The sequence below is a fragment of the Numenius arquata genome, chromosome 8 (assembly GCF_964106895.1).
Source record: "Numenius arquata chromosome 8, bNumArq3.hap1.1, whole genome shotgun sequence".
NCBI classification, from domain to species: Eukaryota; Metazoa; Chordata; class Aves; order Charadriiformes; family Scolopacidae; genus Numenius; species Numenius arquata.
In genome coordinates, this window is record NC_133583.1 from 51,544,681 (window position 1) to 51,572,675 (window position 27,995).

Below are 27,995 nucleotides of genomic sequence, written 5' to 3' on the forward strand. Positions count from 1 at the left end.
TGACAAAAAAATGCTTGCTTTAGTCAAAAGGGATAAATGTGTTTACCAACTGATTTTTACTAGTCTGTTTTGAAATCTACAGTTGTGTTTCTCATACCTGTTAAAACTTGATTATAAGTTGTAACAAGGAGAAAACCACAAAGGAGTAACAAACTTTAAATGTTTGTAGTCTACATCACTGTGTAGTGTTGCCGGGTGACCATACCCACGTGGTATTTCACCCAAGAGATGACTGGTTTCGGTACCAGATGAAATTACTCCTCAAATAATAAAAGCAAAATAACATGTACAAGTGTACTCAGAAAAAAAAACCTGCACTCACCTTAATGCAAACAACATACCTACTGCCGTTTCTATTGTTTCAGTATGCTTAATCTTTTCCAAAAAAAAGAAGTTTGTTACTTTCTTGACATCAATGTTGTTACAATAATTGAGGTCTATGAATTGAGACATGTTTATAACTACCTATTGACTCAGGCCGTTAATCCCTGAAAAGTCAGGTAGTTCTAATTTAAATATCTAGAACAATGTAGTCTTACTGCAACTCTAGCATGCTTACTGGTGGACAAAGCAGTAATGAGTTTCCCATGGTTTCAGACTCCTTTAATGCTTGTTGTGTTTATTTCTCACACTTTCAGATGCAAAATATACTCATTTTGCACAGCTACCGCAACACAGTTTGTTCTCGGTTTGTGCTTTAAGCATTGCATTTCCATTCATATGTCCATGGCCTCATTACTTTTGATTAGTTTCTGAGCTAGTCTTTCCAATCATCAGTTTCTGGAGGTTTTGGAGCGATAAATTGTCAGGGCCACTCCTTGTTCAGCGAGCAGATGGGTTTCTGTAGCCTTTTTCAATCTTTAGTTGTAAGATGCTACTTAGATTAAAAAAAAAAAAAAAAAACACAACAAAGTTCTCCAAGAAAGAAAGGTCAAGTCTACCCAAGCGGGTGCTGGAAGGAGAGAGTTCTCTGCAGACCAGACCTTGCTTCTCCACACTCTGTTCTTCACACAGCGGATTAGCTGTGGTGTAGCCTTCTGCTAAAATAGCTGCCAGACAGGATCAGCTGGTACCTGATTAGCATGGAGCATCAGAAGCCCCAGCGTGGGCCTCTCTGCACCCATCCATACAGCTATGGCCACAAAAAGTAGTTTGTGCTTTAACAAAGAGGAGCTGGCTGGCCCTGCAGTGCCGGAGCACTGGAACTACCCAGAGATTTCCAAATTGGTAACCACGCCAGATTTTCCATGTATCGTTTTGATCACAGTATCTCCCATGTATTTTGGTTGGGAATGGGTCCCTGATGTGGAAAACAAAATCCCCGCTGTGTGTAAAAATAAAAGGAAAAGAAATGGGTCCTGTTTCAGAACACTAGCACACATTTGGGTTTCCGTGCGTGTTGTTGGAAGAGAATTTGAGGATTTTACGTAAGTGTATCCAAGTCTTGTAAAGTAAGGTTGGACTTAGTGGGAACAGCGGTGCGAACTGGGCTTGGGCAACGCTGGGCACGCGTTGAGCATATACACATCAGTTCCGCAGCAGAGGTGGTCCGTGCGTGCCCTCTGAAGCCAGCACATTAGGACATCATCACATGTGTTCTGTAGCGATCACTGCATGTACAGAAAGCCTGCTGAAACTTGGACATCCCGAATTTACCGTATACCAGAAGGGGCACAGTAAGAGTAAAATTCTGGCCATGGGGGGGCATTTTAATATAATATATGCAGAAAGTCAACTGAAGAGTCAACAACTGACATGTTCCCAAGCCATGGGGCATTTATGCACAAGCGGCTGGTGGTGCACAATAGTTTTAATGAAAACAATTACATATTATTAAATATACAATGCACATAGCTGATTTCCGTGTTTTGCTCAAGTGAAGGTGGCCTTTCTAGGTCAAAATGTCTTGCATTACCTTTTCCTTCTCCACATATCTTTTTTTTTTTTTAATCAATAAACTGTATGTTTGGATAACTGCCTTTTGATGACAAAATGTTTTAATCTTCCTTGCCTTTTCTCTTTTACATTACAGCCCCTTTACATTCAGCCCCTATTACATTATCAGGGGGTGAAGTTTGTTAAAGTTTTCATATGTGACGTTAATATAATTCAAGCACCTTCTATTGCATTAAGACTGTGGATTTTCAAATGCATTTGTGATTGACAGGGTCTCCGTAAAAAAAAAAAGTCAAACCCAGCGGTGATTCCTCCACCTTTGTTCTTTCTTCTTCTCAATTTTCTGTTCTTCTTAAGTGTCTTGTCTTGTCCTTGCAGTCTCTTCCACTTTTCCTGTATTTTTTCAGAACAGGCTGCACAACAGAAAAATCTGGTCATGTGCACGCCCAAGAGACTAATTAACCTTTCTGCCTTTAAGCCTCCTGAGCAGTTCAGAACAGCAGAGAAAGAATCTGCAGCGGAATTATCTTTCTGGAAATAAATAACAGCCTCTTCAAAGCCTTGTTGGAGATATAGATCGCCTCATTTCTGATCGAATCTTATTATTTTCCAACTCCGAGTGTTTATAAATTACTTATAAAAATGGAAGTAAAAGTTGAAACTGGTTATAATTTTCTTTAGTTGTGTTTAAGATTAGGTCTTCTCTCAGTTACAGGCCAAAGTCCGCTCCCGCTGAAGGTTGGATCTTTGACTCCGATAGCAAGATTGATTGTACCTACCCAGAAGTTTGCACTCCGGTAAAATCACTCTGCTTTAATCTTACTTTCAATCTTCTTGGGCAAATAAGGAAACACATTCTTGTGCACCTGCAACAAAAGGGGCCTCAGTCCTCTCGGGAAGTGCCACTTCTTTCTCTTTGTGCACCTTTTAGCACAAGAGCTGAAGCAAAAGGAGCGTCACTGGCTTCTCACTTTCCCTGGATTCCTGTTATTTAAGGCTGCAAATAAAACTGGGGGAATTCTGTCTTCCAAGCAGTAAGAACAGCTTGGAGAGGCCAAGACAAAGAGCAGACAAGGAGACCTTTACGTGAACGCATACCCTTCACGTAGCCTTTATCTGTTAGGTTTGTATTTTGCAGTTTCCCCCCGTGTGGTGCCGTCTATCGGGTTCATCACGGGACGGCCTGGGCGGTGGGAACTTCCCGATGGGAACCGAACCCAGAGCAGGAGAAGGACAAGCGGGGCAAACCCGCGGCGTTCCCCGGGAGCGGGCCGGTGGCCGGCCCCGCTCTGGGAGGGAAAACCCGCAAAGCCCGGTTAGCGCTGCGAAAATCACAACACCGTAGCCCGTTCCCGCAGGGGTCGGGCCGGTGGCAGCTCCCGGCCGGAAGCGGAAGCTCCCGGCCGCAGCGCCGCTCCAAAACCGGGCGGCGGCGGAATAAGCGGTCGGCGCTGGGCGGTGTGTCGGTGAGTGAGCGCGGCCGTGGGGCGGTGGGGTGCCCTTATCGCCCCCCCCCCCCCCCCACGACGGGCGGACCCGCCCTGGGCCGCTCCGATAAGGGGCACGTTTGGCGCTTCTGCGGGAGCCGAAATATGGAGGGTTAGTCCCCGTTTGTGGGGCACGAAAGCGATTCGGTAGCGGGGACTTCCATATTTTTAGTATAAACCTATTTGCATATCTATAGCCATATTCATTTCATGCATATTTCTGTGCGTTTTACTGATGGGAGACTCCTTGCTTTCTATTAAAATTGAGTTGTAACTGTGGGTTGATGCACAGCTGTGGCTTACACTTCTCTGGTTATTAAAGCATCCTCCGAGCCAGACTGCTTACCCTACCTTTGAATTACTCTGAGCTTTAACTTTAATGTGAACGTGGCAATATGTGGGTATCATTAAGCCCAAACCACATCTTACTTGTCAAGAACTACTTTGCTTCTATGTTTATTTTTGTCTTTGCCCTTCTAAAAAGAGGCTTCCAGCTTTTTAATGAACGAAATAATGATGGCTAGCAGACACTGTAGTTCTCTTACATCTCCTTGTTAGGGGAAGAATCTGTGTGGAAAGTATTAATTAGTGTGTTTTCTTCCAGTGTTTCTAATTCTGGCATGTTTCCAGCCTTCCAGAGGCTGGAGTTCTGCTTTCTCTGTGGTGTTAATATACAACAGTGTTACATGAAGCAAGAGGGTTCTTAGAAAATGTGCTGATGCTAGTTATTGATTAAATGTGTACCTTGTCTTCTGGACTGAACTGTTGCATTTAAGATGATTGTGTAACATGCTTGTGTAAAGCATATGGTTGTGTTATATTTGTGTTACAGGCCAATGTGAATCAAAAAGCCTTAAGTCTTTAGTTGTATTGCATGGTGTGAGAAGATACCTTTACTTAGGCAACTAAATTTGGGTAAAAAGCACCTACTTGCGTGTAGCTGACTACAAAATTGCTGTGCAAATTCAGAAGAGAAGAGAATACTGTTGTCACTGTCATTCTTTGCTCTCTGACTCCCTACCTCAAAAAATAGATGTACATCCACAGCTTGGTTCACCAATGATTGCCTTCAGCACTGTCATCCCAGTGCAAATCACGTAATACAACTCAGTGCAAATTCCAACCCATTACTTTGTGTTTAACTGCTGTTTTGCACCAGGAGGTGCTGATCCATTACAATCCTGATAAGACTCTGTAAAGTATCATCTCAAATGGTGTTTGTTAGAGTGAACTCTATAAAGAAAGAGGATAGTATTAGTAATCTTGCATCCCTTCAAGTGCTGGGAACCCTGAGTCGTGCAGCATTGAGCAGACAACCTCCGATTCATGTGCAGCATGTTGTGCAGACTTTGTACATAGAAATGGTTAGCCTGTTTCAGTCACTTGGGTTAATAGGGATTCTCTTACAAGAAAACAACTCTATTCATCATTTCCACCGTCAAACAGATAGGATGCTCGCGTGAGAACTTCCTGCTTTTTTAGATAAAGGCAAGGACATACAGGTGGTGTAATCACAGGTGCCAAGTGGGAGCTGCCTGCAGATTCCCCTGTTAGAAATGGCTGTTGAGCTTATCTGTGGCCATGGGGTGTGCATCGCACAGCACAGGCCTGAAGGCCATGCAGTACATGAAACGCAGCACAAGACAAGCCTGGACCTACTCAGGTTAACCACTACATGGATCACTAAGTCCTTGGTGTGCAACGGCCTTCAGGTCAGGATCCAACTAATCTATTATCTCTCTGTAAAACAAGTGTGCTGGTTGGTGTCTGCTGTGGATCTATGAAAATATGGCTTTAGAAGCTAAGCAAGAAATTGAAAATACAAACATCTGTCATCTGGGACTTAATTATCTGAGGAAAATGATAACAACACGGAGAAGGCAGAGCTATTTTGGGATGGTATGCTGTGTGAATGCTCTGCTTTGAAAACATACATTCCTCCTACAGAGTCAGCCATTCACCCAACATTGCATGCTTCCACTCTTGATTTTGTTTGTGGTGGTTTTTTTTTTTTTTTTAAACCAGATAACATTAATGAGTTTGGACACAGTTGAACTTGGGAAGTAACTTCCTCAGCTTCTGCTGAAATCAGCTAGTCAGCATCCTGAATGCCGTTTCTTTTTAACAGTTTGACCGGAAACGTAAATTGTGAGAACGTTGGGACACACTGTAAAACCTTCCTTTTTGATTAAAAGCTGTGCCACTCTGCGCAGATTGCTGTTTGCAGCAGCTGTAAAGCCAGCAACAGGTATCGGGAGATCCTGCTGGACCTTTGTTCTGTTGAATTTCACAGGGAAAATGCTTGGATATCACAGCGCTAGGCATGAGAGAAAAGCCCAGGCTCAAAGTGACAACTCTGCATAATCTTCTTTCATTCTCCCTTTAGTAACAGAAGAACACTCCTCCTCTGTGAATTTGTGCTAAATCAGGTGTGTGACACTTTCTATAAGAGCAATGCTAGCTGTTGCATTCTGTTTGTACTTGAAATGCATCTTAAGCAAGAGCTGAGCTCTTGGTCTCAAGTTTCCATCAGAGTCCACATGCTGATTTTGGCACTATGGGAACAAGGAGTCTTTCAGCTCTTTAAATAACAGTGTCCCTTTCTGATGGAGCAGGGAGACAGAAAAGAGCAGGAAGACAGAAAGTTATTTTGGGAATCAAAGTACACAAATATGTAAGGACCTATGGTATTTTAGCTCACTGTGCACACAGCTAGTTTTATTTCTGCATCAGAACGATTAAGAAAAAGTATATGTCCATCAGTTTCACATGATCTGTGTACAGAGGTGCTATTTTCTAGTATCCAGCTTTGAAAGTGTCTCCATTTTTGTCCTCTTCTGCTAGCCCCCATTTCTCATCAGAGTGGGGTTTTTTAGTTTTTTGGGTTTTTTTTTTTTGTTTTAAAAAAAAAAGTCTTCTCATTTGGTAGCATTTGCCTGTTGCAGGTGTATAACAATTCTTATAACAACAGTTATGTTTGTTGCAGAGGAAGCCAAAATGTTTCTGGTTTTCTTCACAATGCCAGACAGCCTTGATAATGAGCTGTAGTTCAGCTCTGAGTTGTGAAAATTGGGGTTCAAGGGTGACAAAGCACATATCTGGCATAAAAAGATGGGACCAATCCTTCAGCGCTGATGTTCTTTGGAGCGTTATTTTTTGTTTTCTTTTGTTTTTCTGGACTATGCTTTCATAAATGCCATTACTATTCATTCCTAATCAAACCCCTACCTGTATCAGGTCTTCAAACCTTAATTTGCAGCAGCTGTTTTTGACAAAATGTGTTTATCCTCAACTGCAGCAGTAATTAGAGCTTGGTTCCTGAGCCAGCTCTTAGTGAGTTGGTGAAAGTGAAGACTTAGTGCAGAAGTCCTGTGGAATGACTGTACGCTAAGGGCAGACAAAAATCTCTTGTGCTTTTCTGTCTCATCGATGCTTACTGATGATTTAAAGAAAAAGCGTGTTTTCACCTGAGCTTCTGTATTAATTGTATGTTATTGCAGGATGCTGCTTTTTGTACTTCTTAACCCTGAGGAATGTTAAACCTGAGCATTGTAAGGAGGGCTCTTTTTCTGTTCTCTCCGGGGTGGCTGTTCATCTCCTTTACACCAGTAAAATCTGTAAAGAACCTACTTCAGATTTGTTCTAGCGCCGTGAGGACCTCTATGATTTTATTTATTTATTTTTGCATAAAAAAGGGAATTGTTGCAACTTACTGAACTGCTGCAAAACTCAGTTTGTTCTTGTTCTTTTTTAGGCAAAAATGTCTGCAGCGTGTGACTTAGTTGCACTCAACACTGGGCAGAAGATGCCTCTCATAGGACTGGGAACTTGGAAAAGTGAACGTGGCCAAGTAAGCAGAGAACAATACAACGTTGTGCTCTCAACTAGTATTAGTATTTTCCGCACTGTTTTTGAAGATCTTGGATCTGGGGCCTGGATCCTTCACTTGAATGGTTTTAGTCTTAGGTCCATGGAAGTCAGTGGAATGTATGTATGTATGTATTTGCATGATTAAGGCCTTAAGGTACATAAGCGGCAGCAGAAGTTCCCCTAAGACTTGTTAACCCAGACCTCAGGCAGTGGTGCTCTGGGAGATGAATCCAGAAAGAGACTAATGAGTAGGGTGAGACAAGGAAAATGCTGTAGCTATAATATGGTGCCTGACTCTTCCACTGGTGAGTCCTCTGGTTTGACCAGACATCCCTCTGGCTTGGGCTGATGACTCAGCTGAAAGCATTATTTTGGGAGGCAGGAATCCTAGTTGTTCTTGTAGTAAGTCCTGTTCCAGTGGTCAGCCTACATTTAGCAGAAGACCATGCTTGGGTCATCCTGCTTCTAGACTAAGACGACTAATGTGTCATTAGACATTCACTCTGCTTCTAAATGCATTGAATTGGCAACACCACTCTTGGAAACCATTCTGTGTGTTATTACAAATGGTCTGTGGGAATGTTTGCGTGCTATGGACTGTGCCTCCTACTGTGATGCTTCTCCTCCTTGTCTGTCTTTTTCTTTCTGTTTAGTTTATTTAAAAGATAAATTCCTGGGAGCGGAGATTGCCTTTCACAGCAAGTATGTGCAGTGTCCAGTAGGAGTGTCCTCTCGTTTGGTGAATTCGTAATTGTTATCATTGTTTTTAATGCCTTTTGTGTTAGCTGCGTGATGGTTTTTGAAGTATGTCGGATGACATTGTGCTCCTGGCTGAAAGAGAGCAGAGAGTTAAAGAAGTTAAAGACTTCTTTAAGTAAAGAGTTAAAACTCTTCTCAAGATGACCCATTGTGCTATTTGCTCGTGCCGGCTAGAGGAAAAGGTGGGAAACGAGCTATAAAAAATGAAATCTCTTCAGAGCCATTTAATTGTTGGGCTTCCTGTCCAAACAACTGTCAGGACAGTGGATCTGTCGGGAATAGAAGCTGTGCTAATGTGGAAGCTGAGTTGATGTGAGAGCTCAGTCAACCTCTTAAATGAGGACAAGGGTGAATGTTCAGCTCTGTCACTTAAAACATCAACGGAGGGCTGAATTAAGTTTATTAACAAGCAGGAACTTAATTGATGAATTTCTGTGCACCCAAAGCAGTTTAATGTGCATTGTGCTAAAACAAATGCCTGAAACTAGACAAACAAAATATGAAAGCATTGCTTATTTTGTGCGCTAACAGCTCTGAGGAAAGTGCTATCTTATAAAACAACCTGGAGAGATCCTGCTTGTGCGTAATTTAAACTTAGTTCAGATGGATTTTGCCATAGTAAGCAGCACTTCTAGCAGCAGAACCCTATGTGGGAGCCAGAGATCTTCTCTGGGGTCTCATGGAAGTCAATAGGAATCACTTCTGTGGAATATTTACCTAATACTTATTTACTTAGTAAGTCTTCAAAGACTTACTCTTAGAATGTATTGAAGGCATCATCTAGAAAGTGCACTGAAAATGACCAGAGTTGCAGAAGTTGCTGCTATTCCTTTCCTATGGAATAAATACATTAATCTTTATCACTATTCAAAATTGTTTGCATTTTTTAAATGGAGACTTATCAAATTCGAAAGCATACCAGCAATTTGGCAGAGCGTCCAAATGATTTACCCGTAAAGGACATGATGTAGTTCAGGGAGAGTAATTGCAATTGTGAATTAAAGACTAAGGGCCAAAACCCTAGAGAGGCACAATAATAATAATTGATTGTATTTAATCTAGTTGTTTCCCAAGTAGCAGCTATTTATTGAAAGCCTTTTTGTTCAATGGCTGCATTAGAAGCAAGAGTGGAAGTGGATAGCTTTTAGATTATTTCAGGTAAATATTTTGCAGACTGTAATTATTATCCTTGCCAAGCTGCTTTTCAGTCTTGACCTTACTCTCTTGATTAATTTTTTTTATTATTGCTGTTACCATTCCTTTTCCTAAACAAGCCTTGTCCTTGTAGCCAGATCTTAGCAGTCCAGTATAAAGGTGTCATTGCAGCCCTAGTGTCCTAGACAGTAAGAATAGGGAGTGGAAATTACTGAATCTAAATCCATGTTGGAAGACTAACTTAAAATAATAGGATGTTTTCTGTCTTACATGATCAAATACTAGAAGAGAAATTTGTTTTACGTGTTACCATGGGAACATGGTGGAGGGCTATTGAATGGAAGAGAACACAGTACAGAAGCTTACAAACTGGCAGCATGAATGAGTTCAAAGAGAAGTCCATTCAGATAGGAGCATCAAAAATACCAGTAGCGTTTTTGTGTTTTTTTTTTTTTCAATATTGGAGCTTGATTATCTGTAATCCTTTCATGCTTTGTTCTCTTCTCTCAAGCGGGCCATCCTTTCAACTTGGAGGATTGATCCCCGTCAGATGAACAATCTAACCTGCTGTGGCAGAGGCTGATCCTGTGGGGAAAAAGAGATGTGGGGCTGAGGGAAGTTGTATTTTTCTGTGTGAAACTTCAAGAAAGCCGAGGAGGAAATGGTGTACCTTAGAAAACCAGTCAGACTGGGTGTCTTGTGACAGGATTGCAGCTATGGAGGAGACTGGTTCTTGAAACATTTGTTAGACAATCTAGAGAGTCCTTGTTACGTGCACAAAAATTCACTGCTACTAGTACATATTAAGGGAGAAACTTGAATTCCACATCTGAAGGATAGGAGGCAAAACTCTTTATTTTAGGGAACATCAGCTCTAATTTGGCATTACTTATCTGGTGGTCTGAATTCCTTTTCAGCAATTTTTAGTACAGCATGTACAAACTGTGTTACACCAACACTTCTGTTCCAGTCATATTGCATCTGAATATCACGTGGACTGGTGATCTGTTTTTTGGAGTTTACTTCCTATTTTCCTTCATCAAACGTTCTGCTAAAATGTGACAACTTTGCAGGAAGAAGGGGAAGCTGTCAGAGCCTTTTCTTTCCAAATATTATTGACTGGAACTGTTAGAGTGAAAGGCTCTTCATAATGGCTTGGGGCTGTGCAGAAGAGGCTCCCTAGTCACTTGAATTCTGTGTTGCTTGAAAGCGTAAAGACGGCTTGTTAGTTTTTCACTGTGTGATGGGCAAATTAAAGAACTGGAAATCTAGTAAGGTATATTATAATGAATTTGGTCTTGCAGATCCTGTTTCTCAATCTGCCACTGATTGTTAGTGATATTGTGTTCCTGTGTCCTCAAAAACAAAAGAGGGTGGGTGGGAAGGCCAAGTCCTTTGCTAGGATGTATAAATGGGAGTGTAGTTCCTAGACTTTGCTATGTAATGAAGGAGAGTAAGGCTTCAGCTGCACTACTGTGTCTGTTTTGGGGCAAACTGCTTCAAGAAAAGTGTGAACCAGCTGATGAGACAGCAGCAACAGTGATGCAAGGGCTGGGAAAGGTGAGTTGTGATGAAAGATGGAAGCGCCTACAGTTACATAGTCAAGAGAGGTTGGAGAGGAAGCATGCTGACATCTTCCAAACCCACAAAAAGCCATCGGAAAGGGGAAGCTATGGATTTCACGTCTGCAAGGAATAGGATGTGGCATCAGGGCCATCTTGGTTAGACATCTAAAAGGCTTTGAACATACAGGTATCTAAGCATTGGAATAGACTGGCTGGGAAGGGTTTTTATGGGAAGGTTTTGACAAGCGTGTGTAGGAGCGGTTTAGACTTAGTTGGCCATATCTATGAAGATAGACTAGATGATGTCTCAGTGTTCTTTCAGACCTACTTTCTGTAATTATATGAAGCTAGGTTGGTGAGTCACACTTAAATTGTGTGACTCAATTTCCCCAGTGAAAAATGAACTCAGTAATTGCTCCTTCCACAGCAATATTTCCAGGCTAAACTAAAGAAGGTGTGGAAAGTTTGAGGGATCCTTTGACTATTATTACTTCACAGCACCAAATATCCAGAAGCATATGAAGCTCCAAGTGCTTCTGCCATCTTTTTTCCCCCTCCTACCCCAGCCCCACAGGAAATGCATGTACCTGTCTGAACATAATCTCAAAAATACACAACTTTCTGTTAAAACAAAGTACTCTTTTTAGGTTTGCATCTGTCTGTTAGGGTTTCCCACCTTCCACCATCCCCAAGAAATGCTTTTTTGCACATTTTCTGTTGGTTATTTGCCTTGTGCCTGGAACAGGAGCTCTCAGTTCACATTGGAATATCTTAGTAGGCTGAGAGTAGTTTACAGAAATATAAATGTTGCCCAAATCCAAACCTTATTTAAATGACTAGTCCCAATTTTTCAGTGCTGGAAATTCATCAAAACACTCTGACATAGAAATACGGCCTCCCTTTTATTGCTTTGCAGAGGCATGTTTGGAGTGTCTTATCCCAGTTTTTCTGCATGTAGTGTCCATGTTCATTTTATGGCAAGTTTTGTACCCGTTTGGATTAAAAAAATGTATTATCCTGATACTGTTTTTCCTTTCCTCTCTGCTTTTGCTCCACAGCTCTCACCTTTTTGGAACATGGATATTGAATCTTAAAAGTCTTTAACATGTCTCCAGTGATTTCAGAATTACTATGACCTTGACTTCATAGTGACCTTCTGAGGAATGTCTTTGTCAAAGTGAAACAAGGACTGTAAATACCATCCTCACTAGAGAAAGGAAGAGCTTACTTCACTGCTGTAATAGAAGTGCTTTGTCATTCTAGCTAAGGGAAACAGATCTACATTCCAGTTTTCCTCTCAAAGTGCCAAGGAATGCAGTCAGAATATCCTGTGTCTGCCTTTACTGCAGTTCTTGACAAGAAAAATAAATAAAATCCACTAGTAGAAGGGAGTCGAATACGTGTCTGATTTTCACGTCTGATTCCCCCTTCTCTTTCTGTAGCATCTGAAAGCAGGACTGTACATGTCTTTAATTGTTGTTGTTAATAATTTTGTCAGCTTTAAAATTGAAAATGCGAGTACTTTGATTAAGTTGAAAGAAATCAGCCTCTCTGGCCTTTGTGGACACATATTTTTAATGAGAGAGACATAATCTCTATAAATAGATTAGGGCCCTACTGCATCAAGCCTTATACACAGAGTAATTTACAGCTTCCCACAGTCTTGAGAGACAAGTCAGAGAAGAGCGATGTATAGAAATCACTGTACGGATAAGATGTACTCTTACTGTAGCACTTGAGATGGGCAGATGTAAAAAAGAACATGTGCTAACTGTTCCCTGGAAGTTAAATAAAATAGATTTTACTTAATGCTCATCAACCTAATGGGAATTAATGACTACACTGAAAGTGGAGTAATTCTTGGTTCTTGCACAATCATTTATTAAAAATCTTTATTTAAAAGCTATTTAAGAATCCTTGAAAAGATGCTATTCTATGTAGACTTGCTCCGTATCTGAGGCCCACATGTGAATGTTTTGTGCTTGTGCTTCATTAGAACTTTCAAAAGGAGAAAAAGGTTTGAAGTATAGTGCCTTGATTCCCAAGCATTGTGGCTTATGTGTAACAACATGGAGTAAGGGATGTGTAGCAGCAACGTGGAAAGCAAAATGCAAAGTTGTGAGTTCATCAGGAGATCCCCTGTAGGCCATGGGTTAATATTCAGCAGCATAGCGACTTTCATTGTGAGAATCAATCAGTGAGAATGAAGGACATGACATGAAGGAAAAATGTGTCATATAATAGTATTATCTTAGAAATTAGGTGTAAGCAGTTGAACCAAACCCAAACTCTGGCAGAAACTAGGCTCATTTACTGAGAGAGAAGAGGTATCTTCCAGGCTTGGCTGACATTCATTAGTCTGTTAGTTCCAGAAAGTTTGTTTCCTAAGCCGTGATTTATTTGAAAACTGTTTCTTAAAGCTCACTTGATATTTAAGAAAAGTGTGACAACTCTAGTTAGGAATGAATCCCTATTCTATCTGGTAAGTTCTTGCATGCTTGGCCTGTGTGCATGATCCTTGTTCTTGTTACTCTTGGAGCATCTGCTAGCAATAAGCTCTTTACTCCTAAAGGCTGTGTCACAGAAGGCTCTATTCTACTCTCTTTGAGTCTTGTGATCTTATGTAGGCGTGTACTTTGGAGGTGTTCCTCACTAAGTCCCAAACATTTGGGTCTTTTCTTTCCCCTCTCTCTCCAGTCACGTGTCCCTTTCCACTAATTGCATTGGGTAATCTGTTTCTGATTACAGGTGAAAGAAGCGGTGAAATATGCCCTAAGCGTGGGTTATCGCCACATTGATTGTGCAGCTGCTTACAGCAATGAAGTGGAGATCGGTGAGGCTTTCCAGGAATGCCTTGGGCCCAACAAGGTAAAAACACAAGAATCACCATGTATGGTGTTTTTATCACGTCACCGGTGTGTTGCATCAAAACTTACAACTGTGACCTGAAAGTAGACTGTAAAGTTAATATTTGTGGCTTTTCCTTCTAGTCCATCCCAGCTGTTTGTTAATCAGGAGCAGACATGAAAGAGGGCTTTCTCTCCTCTTATAACCATCCTGGCTGTCAGGAGGAGAAACGATTGTCAGGAATCTAGATGATCTTTAAGGTCCCTTCCAACTCTAACCATTCTATGATTCTATGAATATTTTCATGGAAGAAAATGCCTTTTTTTTTTAATAATTTCACTGCCTGCCCCTTTCTCCCTCGCAAAATATCTCAATTTGCGTGTTTAAACATTGGAGGTTCCCAAAATCAGTAGTTAGAATGTAAAATATTTGCCATGACTTATATGAAAAGTTACTGTAGTTTGCCAGTGTAGAATAGCATGTAATAGCATGTACCCCCACCAGGGTAGCAACAGCAAATTTGGCAAGGGTGGGTTTTTTTGTTATAGATAAAATATGAGTGAGTAAATATGTACTTTTTTTTTAAAAAAAACAGTGATTGCATTTGGAGATTTGGTAACTGTGACTCTAGGGCTTGCACCTGAGACTCCATGGCCTAAGTATAATGTAATGTGACAGGTATTCCTATGGATGACCTGAGGTGTAATCTTAAATTCATCCCCTTGCTCTTGTTGGCCTGAGGAGCCAGAAGGATTACCTGTTCAGTCTCAGAGCCCATGGAAAGAAAGTTCTTATGTTCCTGCTTTCCTGCTGCTCTTGCCTTGGCTTTAGGGCAATCTCTTTGTTATGTGATTAACTTGAGAGAGGCTGCTTTCAGCTTGCCTCAGGGATTCCTTCCTGCTACTTATGGAAATAAATATAGTGAAGCATAGGACTCTCTTACTCAGTTCATATTAGCTGGTTAACTTAAAACTAGAATTTTTAAAACATCTTGCTCTTTGAACACAACAGGCATATGTGAAACACAGAAATATCTGAATAGTTGGAGGAGAGAAATGAAGAAATTAATCATTCCAGCTTTTACAAATTAGAGACTTGAGTGAAATTTGGTCATACATAAGACAGTGAGAAGTGTCCTCTGATGGTGTTTTCTGCTTCAGCTTGCCAAATATGATCTTCCTTTTGCATTTTATACTTTTTAGTTAACCAGCCGTCTACTTGTTCAATTTCTGGGTCTTACCCTTCCAATACAGGGTACAGGGTGCTCAGTTCTTAGTGCATTCCTTCCAGAACCTAGAAACTCCAATGCAGAGGTTTGGGGAAACTTCTTCTGTTTGTTTTCCCACACTCTTTCCATGAGAAGCATTCTTGGTTTATAACATGTGATGAGTATAGTAAGTTAGCTGGTTGTGGCTAGAATATGTGAATTGTTAAATAGAAATTACAAAATTTACATATGAATTAACTGAGTAATCATTCTTTTGGCCACATCACACTTAGTAGTGGCTTTAACCCTTGAGTTGGAAAGTTTGGAAAAGTGTGTGTGTGGGTGGAGAGGATTGTTTTGTTTTTCAAATTGCTAAGTATTTGTTAAACTTTAGGACTGGCCAATGCACGTATTTCTCTTGCTCTTCTCCATCCAATACTTTTTTGAAAGGTTTAATTTGCAGGCTCTGCTTGATACCTTTTTTTTTTTTTTTAAACTGAAGTCATTCTCTTTGTTTTAAAGCTAGTTGGGGAATTGCTGCAATTCTCTTCCTGAACTTGTTCCGGTAAATTATGCTCTCCTCCCTTTCTTTTAAAGGTTATTAAAAGGGAGGACCTGTTTGTAACATCAAAGCTCTGGAATACCAAGCACCACCCAGATGATGTAGAGCCAGCGCTAAGGAAAACACTTGGAGATTTGAAACTGGATTACCTGGACCTGTACCTCATGCACTGGCCTCACGCCTTTGAGTAAGTTCTACATGGAAAGGGCACAGAATGCAGAAACCCCTGTTTTACATAAGTGGCTGGTGTTATATCCCGAGGACCTTCTTTCTGAGCTGTGAATTTCTTCCTGTATATACTGACTGCAAGATGTTTTTCAGTGTAGCTAATAGTGTAGTCCTACAGACTGACATGTAAACACTCTTTTCTACTCATAACCTGTACACTCTACTCATATTTTGTCCATTCATTCACAGGAACAATTGTGCAGACTTCATTCTTCTTCGAATTTCAGTTGGGTGGGAATTTGTTTACTGTTAGATTTGTGGCATGTCTATAAACATACAGTAGAGGAGACAAAATTTCTGGGTTTGTGTAGAAGTATTGTGAATAGAAAAGGGATAATTGTTCTTATTATTTAGCAGTGATGGGGCTGGAAAAATGGGTATTAAGTCTTCATTTAAAACCTTTAAGCAAATACTTAATTTTTTTTAATAGTGAGAACAACTAGGTAATGAAATCATTAGGATCACTAAGCTTCTGACAGTTTGGCATGCGTGCCAAAGTTAGGTAACTGAAAGTAGTCTAACTGGGAAAAAGTAATAAAACTTTATGGGACAGGTTTCTGTATGGGAGCTTGCCATTGTATACTAGCTGAAAATTTGGCTTGCTGTGAGGTAAAATCGTTGAGTTTGAAAAATATTAGGAGTTTAAAATAGTCTAGTGTCTTCATCTAGGCGTTGGGGAGGTGTGGTAGCTATTCCTGGTTCTGCCATTGACCTACATGGTAACCTTGAGGAAATACCGAAACTGCTTTGTGCCTTATATTTGCTTATCTGTAAAATGAGAATTAAGTGCTTTGTAAAGAAGACAACATTTTTCACTAATAGTTATTAACTATACAGGAGTGGCCAAGCACATGTGGTATCATGGCGGTATCTGTATGAGAAGGAAATGAAAATGACCTCTTAGGACACTTTAATTGCAGTAATTCTACAATTTGAGGAAATATGAGAAGAGAGAGTTTTCCAGTTAAGTGCTAAATGCACCTATCATACAACCCCATCAGAAGCAGAGTTCCTTGCTCTATTTTCTTGTAGATGTGGAAGTAGGAGTTTTCTTCCCTACATCAGTAAAAAGGCAAGGGGAGAATAAATCTCCTGACCAGATGTTTGCATGGAGACTTCACTCAACAGTGGAAAGCCTATCAGATTGAGGGGCTTCTCTTTGTTCTGCAAATCTGAGAACATTTTTTTTCCCCTTCTAGTCATATGAACTGAATTTTACAAAGCATACAACACTACGAATAAGAGGAAAGACACTCCAATTGTAAATATATCCCTCAGCATAACAGAATGAGGAAGTGTTTTCAAGCAGAGCTGGTTTGGAGGAAGAACAACTGTTAAAAATTCCCCCTGTTGTGAAACAAGTTTGTTTTCTCGTTGATTAAAAAAAAAAAAAAAATTAAACATTGCTTTGATAACAACACATAACACAAATAATGATGTGTATGTAGATATTACTAATATTTAAATTTGTTTGATGTTGTGGAAACTGTTGACAAAACTGACATTCTAATAAAGCAGTTTCATGTTTCCTTATTGGAAACCGTTCACTCTCCAATTGTCCATCAGCTCTACTTCAACTGTTTTAATGCATGGCTATCTATGATGCCTATTGTACTGGGAGCAAATGAATGGTATTTACACAGAACTTAAAGTAGACTCCCAGATGAAAATCACAGTGCCTCTAGGTCTTGAAAATTAATCTCTCACTCAGTATACTACTCTTGACATATGAGGCTGCTTTTCTGAGTTGGGAGCTCATAAGGCTTTCGGTTATTTTTGGTTCTAGACTTATCAGTGACATGAACAAAACCCATTTCCCCTTCCCCCAGCTGCTGCCATTTCTCACACCATTCACTGCTTAGCTTGAGCTATGTAGGACAGTCTCTGAGCTAGCAGTGTCCTGTTTCTCTAGCAGTGACCTCTTCCGGTGGGATTGCTGGCAACATTCCACGCATGGACTGCTCAGAGACCTGTCATAGCCCTTTGGCAGTGTGGTGGTGTCACTTGGCATAACCAGATTCTTTGCCTCTGATTTGGGTTTTTGTTGGTGGTGGGTTTTGTTTGGGATTTTTTTGAGGAGTGGGTTTTTTTTAAGTTTTATTTTTAAATGGGTTGGTGTATGACTGACTGGAAACACACCCAGCCTACAGTCAACATGTAGATGTTAAGACCTCTATGAGAATCTGCACTTGTATTGAGTGCTGACACTGCTACAGAATCCAGAGGGATTGGGAAATGAGCATATTTTGAATACAGTCTCTCCTAGATAGCTCTTAAACCAAGATTGCTTTGGTAGCAGCTCCAAACAGACTATGAAGAATATCAGTCCTCTCTCAAAAACAAATTGAAAAACCAAAGCTGCTCTCTACATCAGCTGTTTTGCTGGTGTCAAAGTGTGCAAACAGCTGCTGCTGTGCATACGGTGGCTTATCAGTTCTGTTTAGTCACTACTCTATAGGCAAGTAGTTCAAAGTACTGTGTAACAAGTTTACGTAGGAAAGACAGTATGTGAAATAATTTCTTATAAATTAAGTCAGCATAATGGCATTCAATAAATTTTCTCAGTTTGTACTCTACCCTTCAAACTATGTATAAGCTTTTAAGACTGTTTTGAGGAAAGGTTCGTTTAGTGAAGAACTAACATAATATAAATAATGTGGTAGATGTACTTACGCTTTACCTTTGATGCTGTAGACGAGGGGACAATCTGTTCCCGAAGAATCCTGATAACACGATGCGTTATGATTACACTGATTACAAGGATACCTGGAAGGCTATGGAGAAGCTGGTAGAAAAAGGTCTTGTGAAAGCCATTGGGCTGTCAAACTTCAACAGTCGTCAGATCGATGATGTACTAAGTGTGGCTATTGTCAAACCAGCTGTGCTTCAGGTAAGGTGAATAGAGGACAAATACCTTTCCTATATGTTCATAAGAGTGAAGAATTTGTAAATCAATGCTATGTGTTCAGCACAAGGGGTGTAGCTTCTTATGTACAGGGAAGAAGATAGCCACCTCTGCAGGAGTAGGGACACAGAGGTGGTCTTTCCAGGCAGATTAATGTGTTGGGGTGGAAGCCTGTATCCATGTTCTGTGGCCGTTTATGCCTGCTTAATTGAACATATCCATGGAAGAGTTCATCTTTCCTGTGATGAACAATTTAGTCTATAACAGAGAAAGACTGTGGGGGAGTAACTTGAATCCATTCTGTAGAGAGCTTCCTTGCTTGTTGGGTGGTCTGTTTGGTACGTGGGGAAAATCCAGCATTCTAATCTTGGGTGATCTATTCTCTTTTTCCTGTAAACTTAACCTACCAGACACTTTTTCATTCTTTCATTAAAGCTTATCCTGGTAGGGTTTTGCAGAATCTGGAATGACCTCTTGTGATGTGTTTCGTTCTGCTGTGCTTTTGACTTCTGGTTTTGTGTTGATACCTGTTCCCTAGCCACTCATTGTGGGTCCTTTCAATAGGTAGAATGCCATCCTTACCTAGCTCAGAATGAGCTGATAGCTCACTGCCAGAAGCGAGGTCTTGTTGTCACTGCCTACAGTCCCCTGGGTTCTCCAGATCGCATGTGGAAACAGCCAGATGAGCCTGTGCTGCTAGAAGAACCTGGGATCAAAAAACTGGCAGAAAAATACAGCAAGTCACCTGCACAGATCATCCTCAGGTACAGAACACTTGTGAGAGAAGGTAGCATTTGAGGCCCAGCCTTAAATAAAGCAAAACACGCAAGTTAGAAGGAATCTACTTAAAGTGCTTGTTCTTCCACGTTATGACAGGGAGTGCCAAAAGCAAACACCATTTTGGTGCTTCTTTTACAGAGTTGGTAGGGTTGGTCCTGCCTTAGGGCAGGTGGATGGACTAGGATCAGAGGGGTCCATTCAGGGCCTGGATCCATGCCTGGGACAGTTCGCTACCTTCTTTTTTTGCTGTGGAATAGCAGTAGGACAATTAAGGCAGCAGTGTACCACATTTGGATGCCTCCCAGTGAATTTGCCCGTGGCCAGTTGCTTGAACCCTTGAGCTCTTGCTCCTGCATTCACATGGGCTCCCAGGAAGAGGGGCTGAGGAAGGGACCTTCTTTCTTCACACTGAAGAACTGTTTGCTGTTTTGTTTTTATATAGCAAAAGCCAGCTACTGGATACTGGGAAACAAGATGATTGAGTGATATCCAGAATGTGATCAGCACCTTGTAAAGTAAAACTGGGTTTCTCTCCTCATTTTTTGCCTGGCTCTGTGTCTATCAATATCACTAGTACAGCCTTGGGCAGCAGCAAGTTACCAGCTGAACGTGTTCAAGACTTTGGGCTCAAGCCACTGAACAGGCACTTGAGGGATCTGGGTTTTCTTCTAGTTTCTGAGTGGTTGTCATGTTAGAACTTGCATAAAATGCTTAAGTAAATTTTTCTGACTGTTTGTTGGGTTTCTAGCTTAAAGCACCTGAAACTTGCTTGTTTTTTCAAAGGCATGAGCATCTTCCTCTCATTGATTTGTCCGGTGGCTACTGTTTTGCTTCAGCTTGGACATACTAGATCCTAATACAATACAGTGCTTGGTCAGGCCTCTTCTGGGTATTTTTCTTTCACATAGAAGTATAAGTGGCATCTCTGCTGCCACAGATTATTACTCAACCAAAATAAGTATTCTTGGGCTGCACGCATAGAAAATCTCTCTCCTCCTTCTCTTAACAGATGGCAAGTGCAGCGTAAAGTGGTTGCCATTCCCAAGAGTGTCACTCCTGCTCGCATTCAGCAGAATGTCCAGGTAAGTTTAAGTGGAGAGGAGGAGTTTTCAGCAATGCCCTTTCATCTGAGTAATATACTGTCCTACTGCTTGCAGAGCAACAAGCTGAGGTGCTTGAGTCATACTTGTTCATCAATATATGCACGTGCTTAGAAGGGAGGGTAAAGATTTTGGGGGAAAAGAAAAAAAGGATATGTTTTAAGCAACTAAGTGTGTGTGGGCACATATAAGTGCACAGGCACAGTCTTGTTATCGAAAGGTAAAGCATGTCCTCGGTAGAAGTCTAAATGAAAAATCTTTACTGAAATTTATCTGGGATACAAATTTATTGAACAAGGGAGTCTTCTAGTGAGATTTAATGGTTCTTATTTATGAATAACAGTTGTTCTACCCTGCAAGCGAGGGCTAGTGACTGTTTCTGCAGCAAACTGCTATTCTAATGATGATGAAGGAATAGAATTAGTGTGATTCACTTCTGCTCTGACACAGTTTGCTTTAGAAATTATTTGAAAACTCTGACTTCCAATAATTTGGAGGGAAGTCTCTGAGTCATCTCCGGTGATCTTTTTTTCAGCCTTTAATCATACAGATTGGCTGGTTACATACTTATTTTTAAGTTAAGACTTGCTTCTGTAACTGTTACTCCCATTAAACCAATTTCTGCCATGTAATTTGCTGCTAGAAATGTCAAGAAATTCCAGTGAGCTCTGCAGTTACTCAAGGTTTAGGTCTGCCTGGGAACAGAATATTGACTGAATAGGCAGCACTCGGAGGAGCAGTCCCACTGCTTTTTATCTTTGTGGAAGAGTGGGATATGCAGTATCAGTGTAAGCTTAGAGCTGGCAAGTGTATGAACACCTCAGGCTTTAAGCCTTTGTTTTGGTGTTTGTTATAAAATGGGTTTAATTGCAACTTCATATTTATGAACAGAAGACAAACTGATACCGTCGAAAGCCAAGATTTTTGCAGATACATACATTCTGTTTATCAGAGTTGCACGGAAATTCCCTCTGAGGCTCAGACTTACCAAAGTTGCCGCTTCTGAAGGTGTTTGAAATATTACAAGTTGCATTATGTTTAATTTACTTGGGTTTTTCTTGCAATTCTAATATAGCATATAGGTTTTATTTCTGAAAATACAAGGGAAATATTATATAACTACAGCTTAATAAATTATTCAATTCTTGTGTGTGTGTACCTGCGTGTTTGCCTCAGTTACAGCTGTGGTGTTGCATTGTCATCTGAAATTAACCACTGAAATAATCAGCAGTATCTCAAGTCGCTGGTGCTGTTCCATTCTGTCCTGGACGATTGAGAAGTGGAACTTTTTGTGGCTTTAAGTCAGCTTTATTGCTTGTGGATCTCTGGAGAAATTCATGGCACAAAGGGGTGGTTTTGACTTACAAAGGAAACAAAACCAAGAAGCAAAACTCAACATCAATTAAATATGAAAAATCTATAGTTATTGAATAAAGCCTCTTGCTTTTGTTCTCAGGTGTTTGATTTCAGCCTCACAGAAGAGGAGATGAGCCACATTGGAAGCCTGAACAAAAACTGGCGTTACATTGTGCCAATGATTACGGTAAATTTCTTGTGTTTCTAATGGTTTTGATTATGTCCATGTGGCCTCAGCTTGGGGTTTCTGCAGTTTTCTTCCTTTCACTGTCCCTGTCAGAACTATTATGAATTGGAGCACTACATCTTTTTAGGGTATCTAAAATGAAAGAATTTTTCAAAAGCTGGTTACACAAAGGAAGCTTTTTGAAAGCTTTTCTGTTGTGGCCACTGATGGCTCCCTTGAGTTCTCATTACTGATCTGTCTATGGACCTTTAGCCAGAGTCCCATCTTACTTACTTCAAGTCTCACCAAACTCCTGGTGGTTTGTTCACCTCATGCACAATCAGGCTAAGGTCCACGGCATTCCTCCAGAAGTACCCATAGTTCCAGCTGTCCCTGTCTACTTTTTACCATAAACCTTTAAGATCTGTGAAGTCTCATGGTGTTAGTTCTCCACATCCAGTGTGGAAGTCACGTGAAGGAAACTGTCCACTCCACTGACTGTGTCCTCTGTCAAAGTCTTCTGTAATGACCTTCCTAGGTTTGGCTTAGGCTATCACAGCCTAATTTTTCTTCCTGAATCCATTAGCCACAGCATCTTTTAGCATCAGTAGTTTACTCCATCACATGAAACTTTACCTCATGCTATCAGATGCCAGTCTGCTTTTAGAGAAACCAATGTCTTACAAGTGTTGAGGATTTCTTGGTCTTTCTTTTCTTATATTAAAGGACCTAACCATGTCCCTTTCCTCTCACTGCAAAAAAAACCCCACAGTAATTTCAATTTCAATGCCTTGTTGTCTGCTGTCTTTATAGTGTTCTTTATTTCTTACTGTCCTGCCTCTGACTGTACAACAGAGAGCTGTTGCCTTTCCCTGGTGTGTCGCCAACCAACACATGGCAACTGTGCAATAACGAGTCTGAAGTGATTTATCCCTTCTTTAGCATACAGTACACTGCATAGATACAGTAGGTCTCTGCCAATTTGGAAGCTGTCAAGCATACCCTTGCCTCTCCAGCTGTTTTTCTGCCTGTAAATTATTCTTCTTACTCTGGCTATAGGAATTCTTTGGGGAAAGCTTTTCTCCAGGATTTATCACTGAGTTTTTTTGAGCACTTGAGAGCGTATCAGTGACTAGTCTGAGTCAGAAAAGAGGAGTTGTGAATGTGTGGTGAATGACTTTCTCATATCAAGGGTAGATACTTGTTAACAGTTTTCACTGTTTGTCAGGCTGGGGCTCACAAGAGCTTCAAGGCCATGCTTTTTTAACTGTAGGGTTGCTTCAGTGTGTGTGCACGTAAATACCAACCCCCACATCCCTGCAACCAAAATTATCTTTGTGTTTACGGATCAGGAGTCTGTACACCAAACTGCAAGCTTAGCTGCTGGTCCCTGCGAATGTGGTAGTGACAAGCACACCTGCTGCTGACAGTGTGTTTCTTTCAAGTGTTTTGCTACTCCTGCTGCAAACAAAGTTGTTTTGTTAATGAAACTGCAGAATACATTAGAATGTAGCCTGGCTTGGACAAGCCGGGAATAATTCATGTGCTTTTGTTACCTGGGAGACCTGATCAGATCACAGTGATTCAAAAAGGAGAGATGAAATACGGTTCAAAGTGCCAGCCCATCCAACTATAAAAAGGGTGAATGCGATGCAGCTGAGCTTCAAAGATATTGCTGTATTGTCAGATAACAAGACAGGAAGAAGCGAGATGAGGAGAATTAAAACACGACTCTGTAGCTGTAAGATCTCTAGTGGAACCTTTTGTCTCCTGCCCATCCCTTGTGGGCTTATTGGAAAGAATTTTCATCAACTGTGAATTAAAATTCCTGTCTAACCTTTCATGCCTATCTCCTCTATGAATCTAACTTACAGGGTCTGGATTTCAAAGTGTGATACAGCAGCGATATCGGAGCTCCTGTCGTAACTGACGAGACAGTTTTTCCTTGCTTTACTTCCATGATACGTAACCACCAGTTCTTCTCCATACTCTGTTTTTATTTAAAGCCTGGGGAGAGGCTTTTACATTGCACATAGACAAATTAAGTTGCTTTATACTTTAGCAGTTCATTATCTGGATAGAGGTTGGAAATTACCTTGTACCAGCCTGAAATCCAAACCTTTGGAAATGCATAATTGGTCAAGGAATATACTTAGCGAAACTTGAACGACCAGCAAGCCAGGAGAGGAGGAGTGATGGCGTTGTACACATGATGATGTTCTGTCTATTTTTGGTAGTTGCCTACCGCTGACCTGCAGTGGGTTCACTGCTGATGTTACCCCTCCTCCTTCTCTCAAATTCCTGGGGTAGCCGGGAATCAGCGATGCGAAACATTGCTTCAGGCAGTTGCTGTCTTGGCATGCTGCGAACAAGAATGCGTACCTGAAGAGCTGTTCGGTGTAGCGAAACATGCAGGGAGAAGAAACTGAGGGGGGAAAAAAATGAGGAATACTAATCCTTGAAACATGGGGAAGTTGTTGGCTCACAAGAGAAGGAATAAACCTGAAGATACTCTGATACTTCTGTCCACAGATTTAAGGATTGCCTTCAGTTGGCATCTTCACTTCAGCTTTATTTTATTTTAATCTGAGTATCAGTCAAATGTTAAGCTGTAACATCTTAGTTTTCTGCTCTGTAGTGCCCCCAAGTGACTAATTTCACACTTCAGTAGTCTTCACGGTAAACAATTCATTACTTAGGGATTCCAGTTGTTGCTTTGAAATGCAGGTTTCTATACTGAAAGCTAACAGGGGGACTTGCTAGTGGATACTTGGTTTGAAGGTCCCTGCGATTCCCTCTGCTCCTGCAACATCTTGAGTGATCTTTAACATCACCTTTATATCTATAAAAATCAATGATTTCTCTAATATAACTTTTATTCAGTCATTAATTGCTTAGTGTAAGTTTTAGCTGAATGCTGGTAGTCTGTCACTCAGGGAGGTGTGTATCTCTGCCGATGCTGCACTTCAGTTTCCCCAGACATTACAGATGAGGAGCAAGGTTTCACCTCAGCTCTTTGGTGTTGCGATGGACTTAATGCAACTATAAATGCGACAAGGGCATCTGAATTCTTAGAGGTGGGACATAGGAACAGACTCTTGCGTGGCCACATTTGCTTTTGGGCCAGCCTGAGCCTCTTTCATTATCTGTGAACAGCAGTTTCGGTATTCCCATCTTATAGCTGGAGAAGCTGGTCTTTCATGGAAATGTTCTTAAACAAAAAGTGTTATGGAGTTGAGCGACACCATTAATACTTCAGCGTATGACCCTGAACAAGCTATTCAATGTCTTTCATCTTACCCATCTGTAAAATTGACAGCCCGGCAGCTCTCCATCATGGAAACACGGGCAAAAGCTCTGACTCCTATGAAGTGTTTTGAGGTGTGCATGTTACAACACTTACTCAACGACGGCTACAAGCCAAAAAGGCTTTTAACTATTCTTAATCTAATGCTTCAAGCCTCAGCAGCTGGAAGAAAGACTCTTGCTGTAGGCTACAGAAATCTCTCTCTTTTTTAAATTATTGTTTTTTCAAGAAGTGTTAAGAGGACTCGGGGTAGAGGGAACAACTCTACTTTAAGCTGAGAAAGATGCTCCCAGATGTTTGGGATATGAAAATTTAGGAATCTAAACCCTGCAGAACTTGAAACTGAGAGTGAGAATGAATTTTTACCTTTCTGACATGACACTGTCTGTTTACTTCACAGGTGAATGGAAAGCTAGTAGCAAGAGATGCCGGACATCCCCATTACCCCTTCAATGACCCCTATTAACTACTAGAAAATCAGGTGTCAGAATAACATGCTCCTCTGCGTGCTCTTCCACGAAGTAGTTGTCGCCACAATTTGTCCAAAAAATCTGTCTAAATCAAACCTTCCTTCCTGAGTGGGTTCACTTACAATGTGCTGCTTCTAATTGACCTCTTTTCTGGAGATACTGTAGTTTCCGTGTCAAAGTCTGTGGATTTATTACAATAATAAAAAAAGCAAGGATCAAATCTTTGGGGGATTAGATGAAGAGTGGGGGAGTCTAAATCAAGTTCCAAACGTGCCGTTGTCAAGCTAAGGCGACACTTTGGGTTTACTGCCTGTGAACCAGCTTTGAAAGCTTTAGTTATGACTGACCATGAAGAAAAAAAAAATGAAGGCATGAAAGCATTTTAAGACTAAACAACTGCTCAGCCATCAACTTTGATATCTTTATTAATATTTTTTTATACAAGGAATAAAGTGAAATGTGCTACAGTTGCACTATGTCCGTAAACCATCCATTAAAACCCAAGTAGCCAGCCATGCCCAGTGCTTTTCATCCACTTTAGAGTACTTGTGGAACCCAAAATTCTCTATTTTCTTTTTCTTTTAATTTGCCTGTAGATTTGAGGAGAATAAATGCATACCCTGGAGCAGGCCTTCAGGGCAGGCCTCTCTGTTCCTTGCCACATGGAGAGGTTTCAGCTCTGACAATAGCTCTGATTGTCCTGTCCCAAAAGCCTCAAGAACTTTTTAGCAAGTCTTGTGGAAAAACATCCTGCTTTTACTGTGAACTTACCCGGTGTCTCTTTACCAAACGTGTCCGCTTTGAGTTCTGGAAGGTCACAAAATTAGTTGCTGACCGTGCACTAAGAGCAAGGACCCGTCAGAGGGCCTTTCCCATTTTAATGTTGCATTTTTGACTGCTGCCTGGGCTGATGCTCGGGAGAACCGGTCCCGTCTCCTGTTCTACCGCTGACCTGCTGGGTAACACCGGGCAAGCGATTCGCCTTTCCTGTGCCTTTGTTTTCCCATTTGCCTTGTCTCTGTATCATTCCCTGGCAGGGGCTAATTTACCGAGTGCTGATACGCTGTTGAGCAGGACTGGAGCTCCAGCACTGACGAGGGTTTTATTTTGTTTTGCCCTCTTGGTGGATTATCCAGCCCTCCGAGTACCGAGGGCCTGAGGTGTTAGCTCAGTGCTCCGATGGCGATACCTTCCGGGGGCCTTAGCAACGTTAACCCTTTACTTTGGTTTTCTCTACCTGTAAAATAGGATTAATGCTCCTTTGCCTGGGTGCAGACAGGGGTAGCAAGGCGGAGTTTCTAAGGGCCTCTGGGATTTAAAACAAAGGAACTCTTTCAGATCTGTCGATGCCATTCAGAGACAGCCATAGGCAGGACTCCTCCTTGGCTGCTGGATAAAGAAAGCTTAACTGGCTGTAAGCGAAATAAAGAACGGTTATTTTTTATTCTTCCCATAGCAGTAACAAACATAGAATTACAGAAATAATCCTCTGTATCCAAATAGTTCAAAAATTCGAGAATTGGGATCTCTTTAAGTTTTGATAACCTCGTTTACGTTAGGCCTGTAGTAACACTATATTTGCCTCAAGTGTAATGTCTCCTCAAGTTATTTCCTGCCCTGGGCCTCGCAGCGCGGGGCTGGACCGGAGCAAACCTGTTCATCGCTTTTTGTAATCCTTAGGTAAAATGTAAAGAATTTCTGTTCCTGGGTAAAGAGCTTCCTAATTCCCGCTGAATTTACCTCAGCTGGGGAAAGCCATTACAGCTCAGTTAGGATTCTTTAGGAGACTGGAGGTTTTCTTCTGAGGGAAATGAAATCCCTGATGGGTTTTTTTTTGTTATTTTAATGGCACACGGGTGACTTTGAATACAGTTCCGTAGGGAAGCAGGGAAGCAATTTCACTTTGGAGGCGCCGCGTAGTTCACAGCAGCCATCCTGCCAGGAAAAACGGCTTTTGTTGCATGTATTCCCACTTGCATGTCTTCAATAAATACTGTACTCTGTGTATGACACTGAGACTTTTTTATTTTCCCCTCCTCTAATGCCAGGGCTCCAATTAACTTTTTCTAGTCACTTCCCGAATCAAGAGGATCCCCAGGAAAAGCAGATTAATTGGGTATCTGTATCAAACCCGCCATTCCCGGCTCTGTCACTGCAAGGTGGAACGCGGCGCAGTTGAAGCTGGTGAACTTTTGTACTGAAATAAGGGGGGAAATGAGCCTCCGGGTGCCACCAGCCGTTCCCCCGCCGCTGTGCGAGGTTTTCCCGCAGCTCAGGGGGCCGCCGCAGCCATGTCTGCCCCGGCTGGTGGGCTGCGGGGAACGCGAAGCGCCTG

The 27,995-nt window shown here is 41.3% G+C and overlaps 1 protein-coding gene across 1 annotated transcript; it reads left to right on the forward strand.

Moving 5' to 3' along the window:
• Positions 1-3,303: 3,303 nt before the first annotated feature.
• Positions 3,304-27,671, forward strand: AKR1A1 (aldo-keto reductase family 1 member A1). Its single transcript, XM_074152651.1, has 9 exons — positions 3,304-3,362; positions 7,138-7,233; positions 13,481-13,600; positions 15,384-15,535; positions 18,271-18,466; positions 19,046-19,245; positions 20,271-20,343; positions 21,818-21,904; positions 25,591-27,671. Exons 2-9 carry the CDS (start codon positions 7,144-7,146, stop codon positions 25,654-25,656), a joined length of 984 nt encoding a protein of 327 aa, XP_074008752.1. The 5' UTR covers positions 3,304-3,362; positions 7,138-7,143; the 3' UTR covers positions 25,657-27,671.
• The last annotated feature ends 324 nt before the right edge of the window (positions 27,672-27,995 follow it).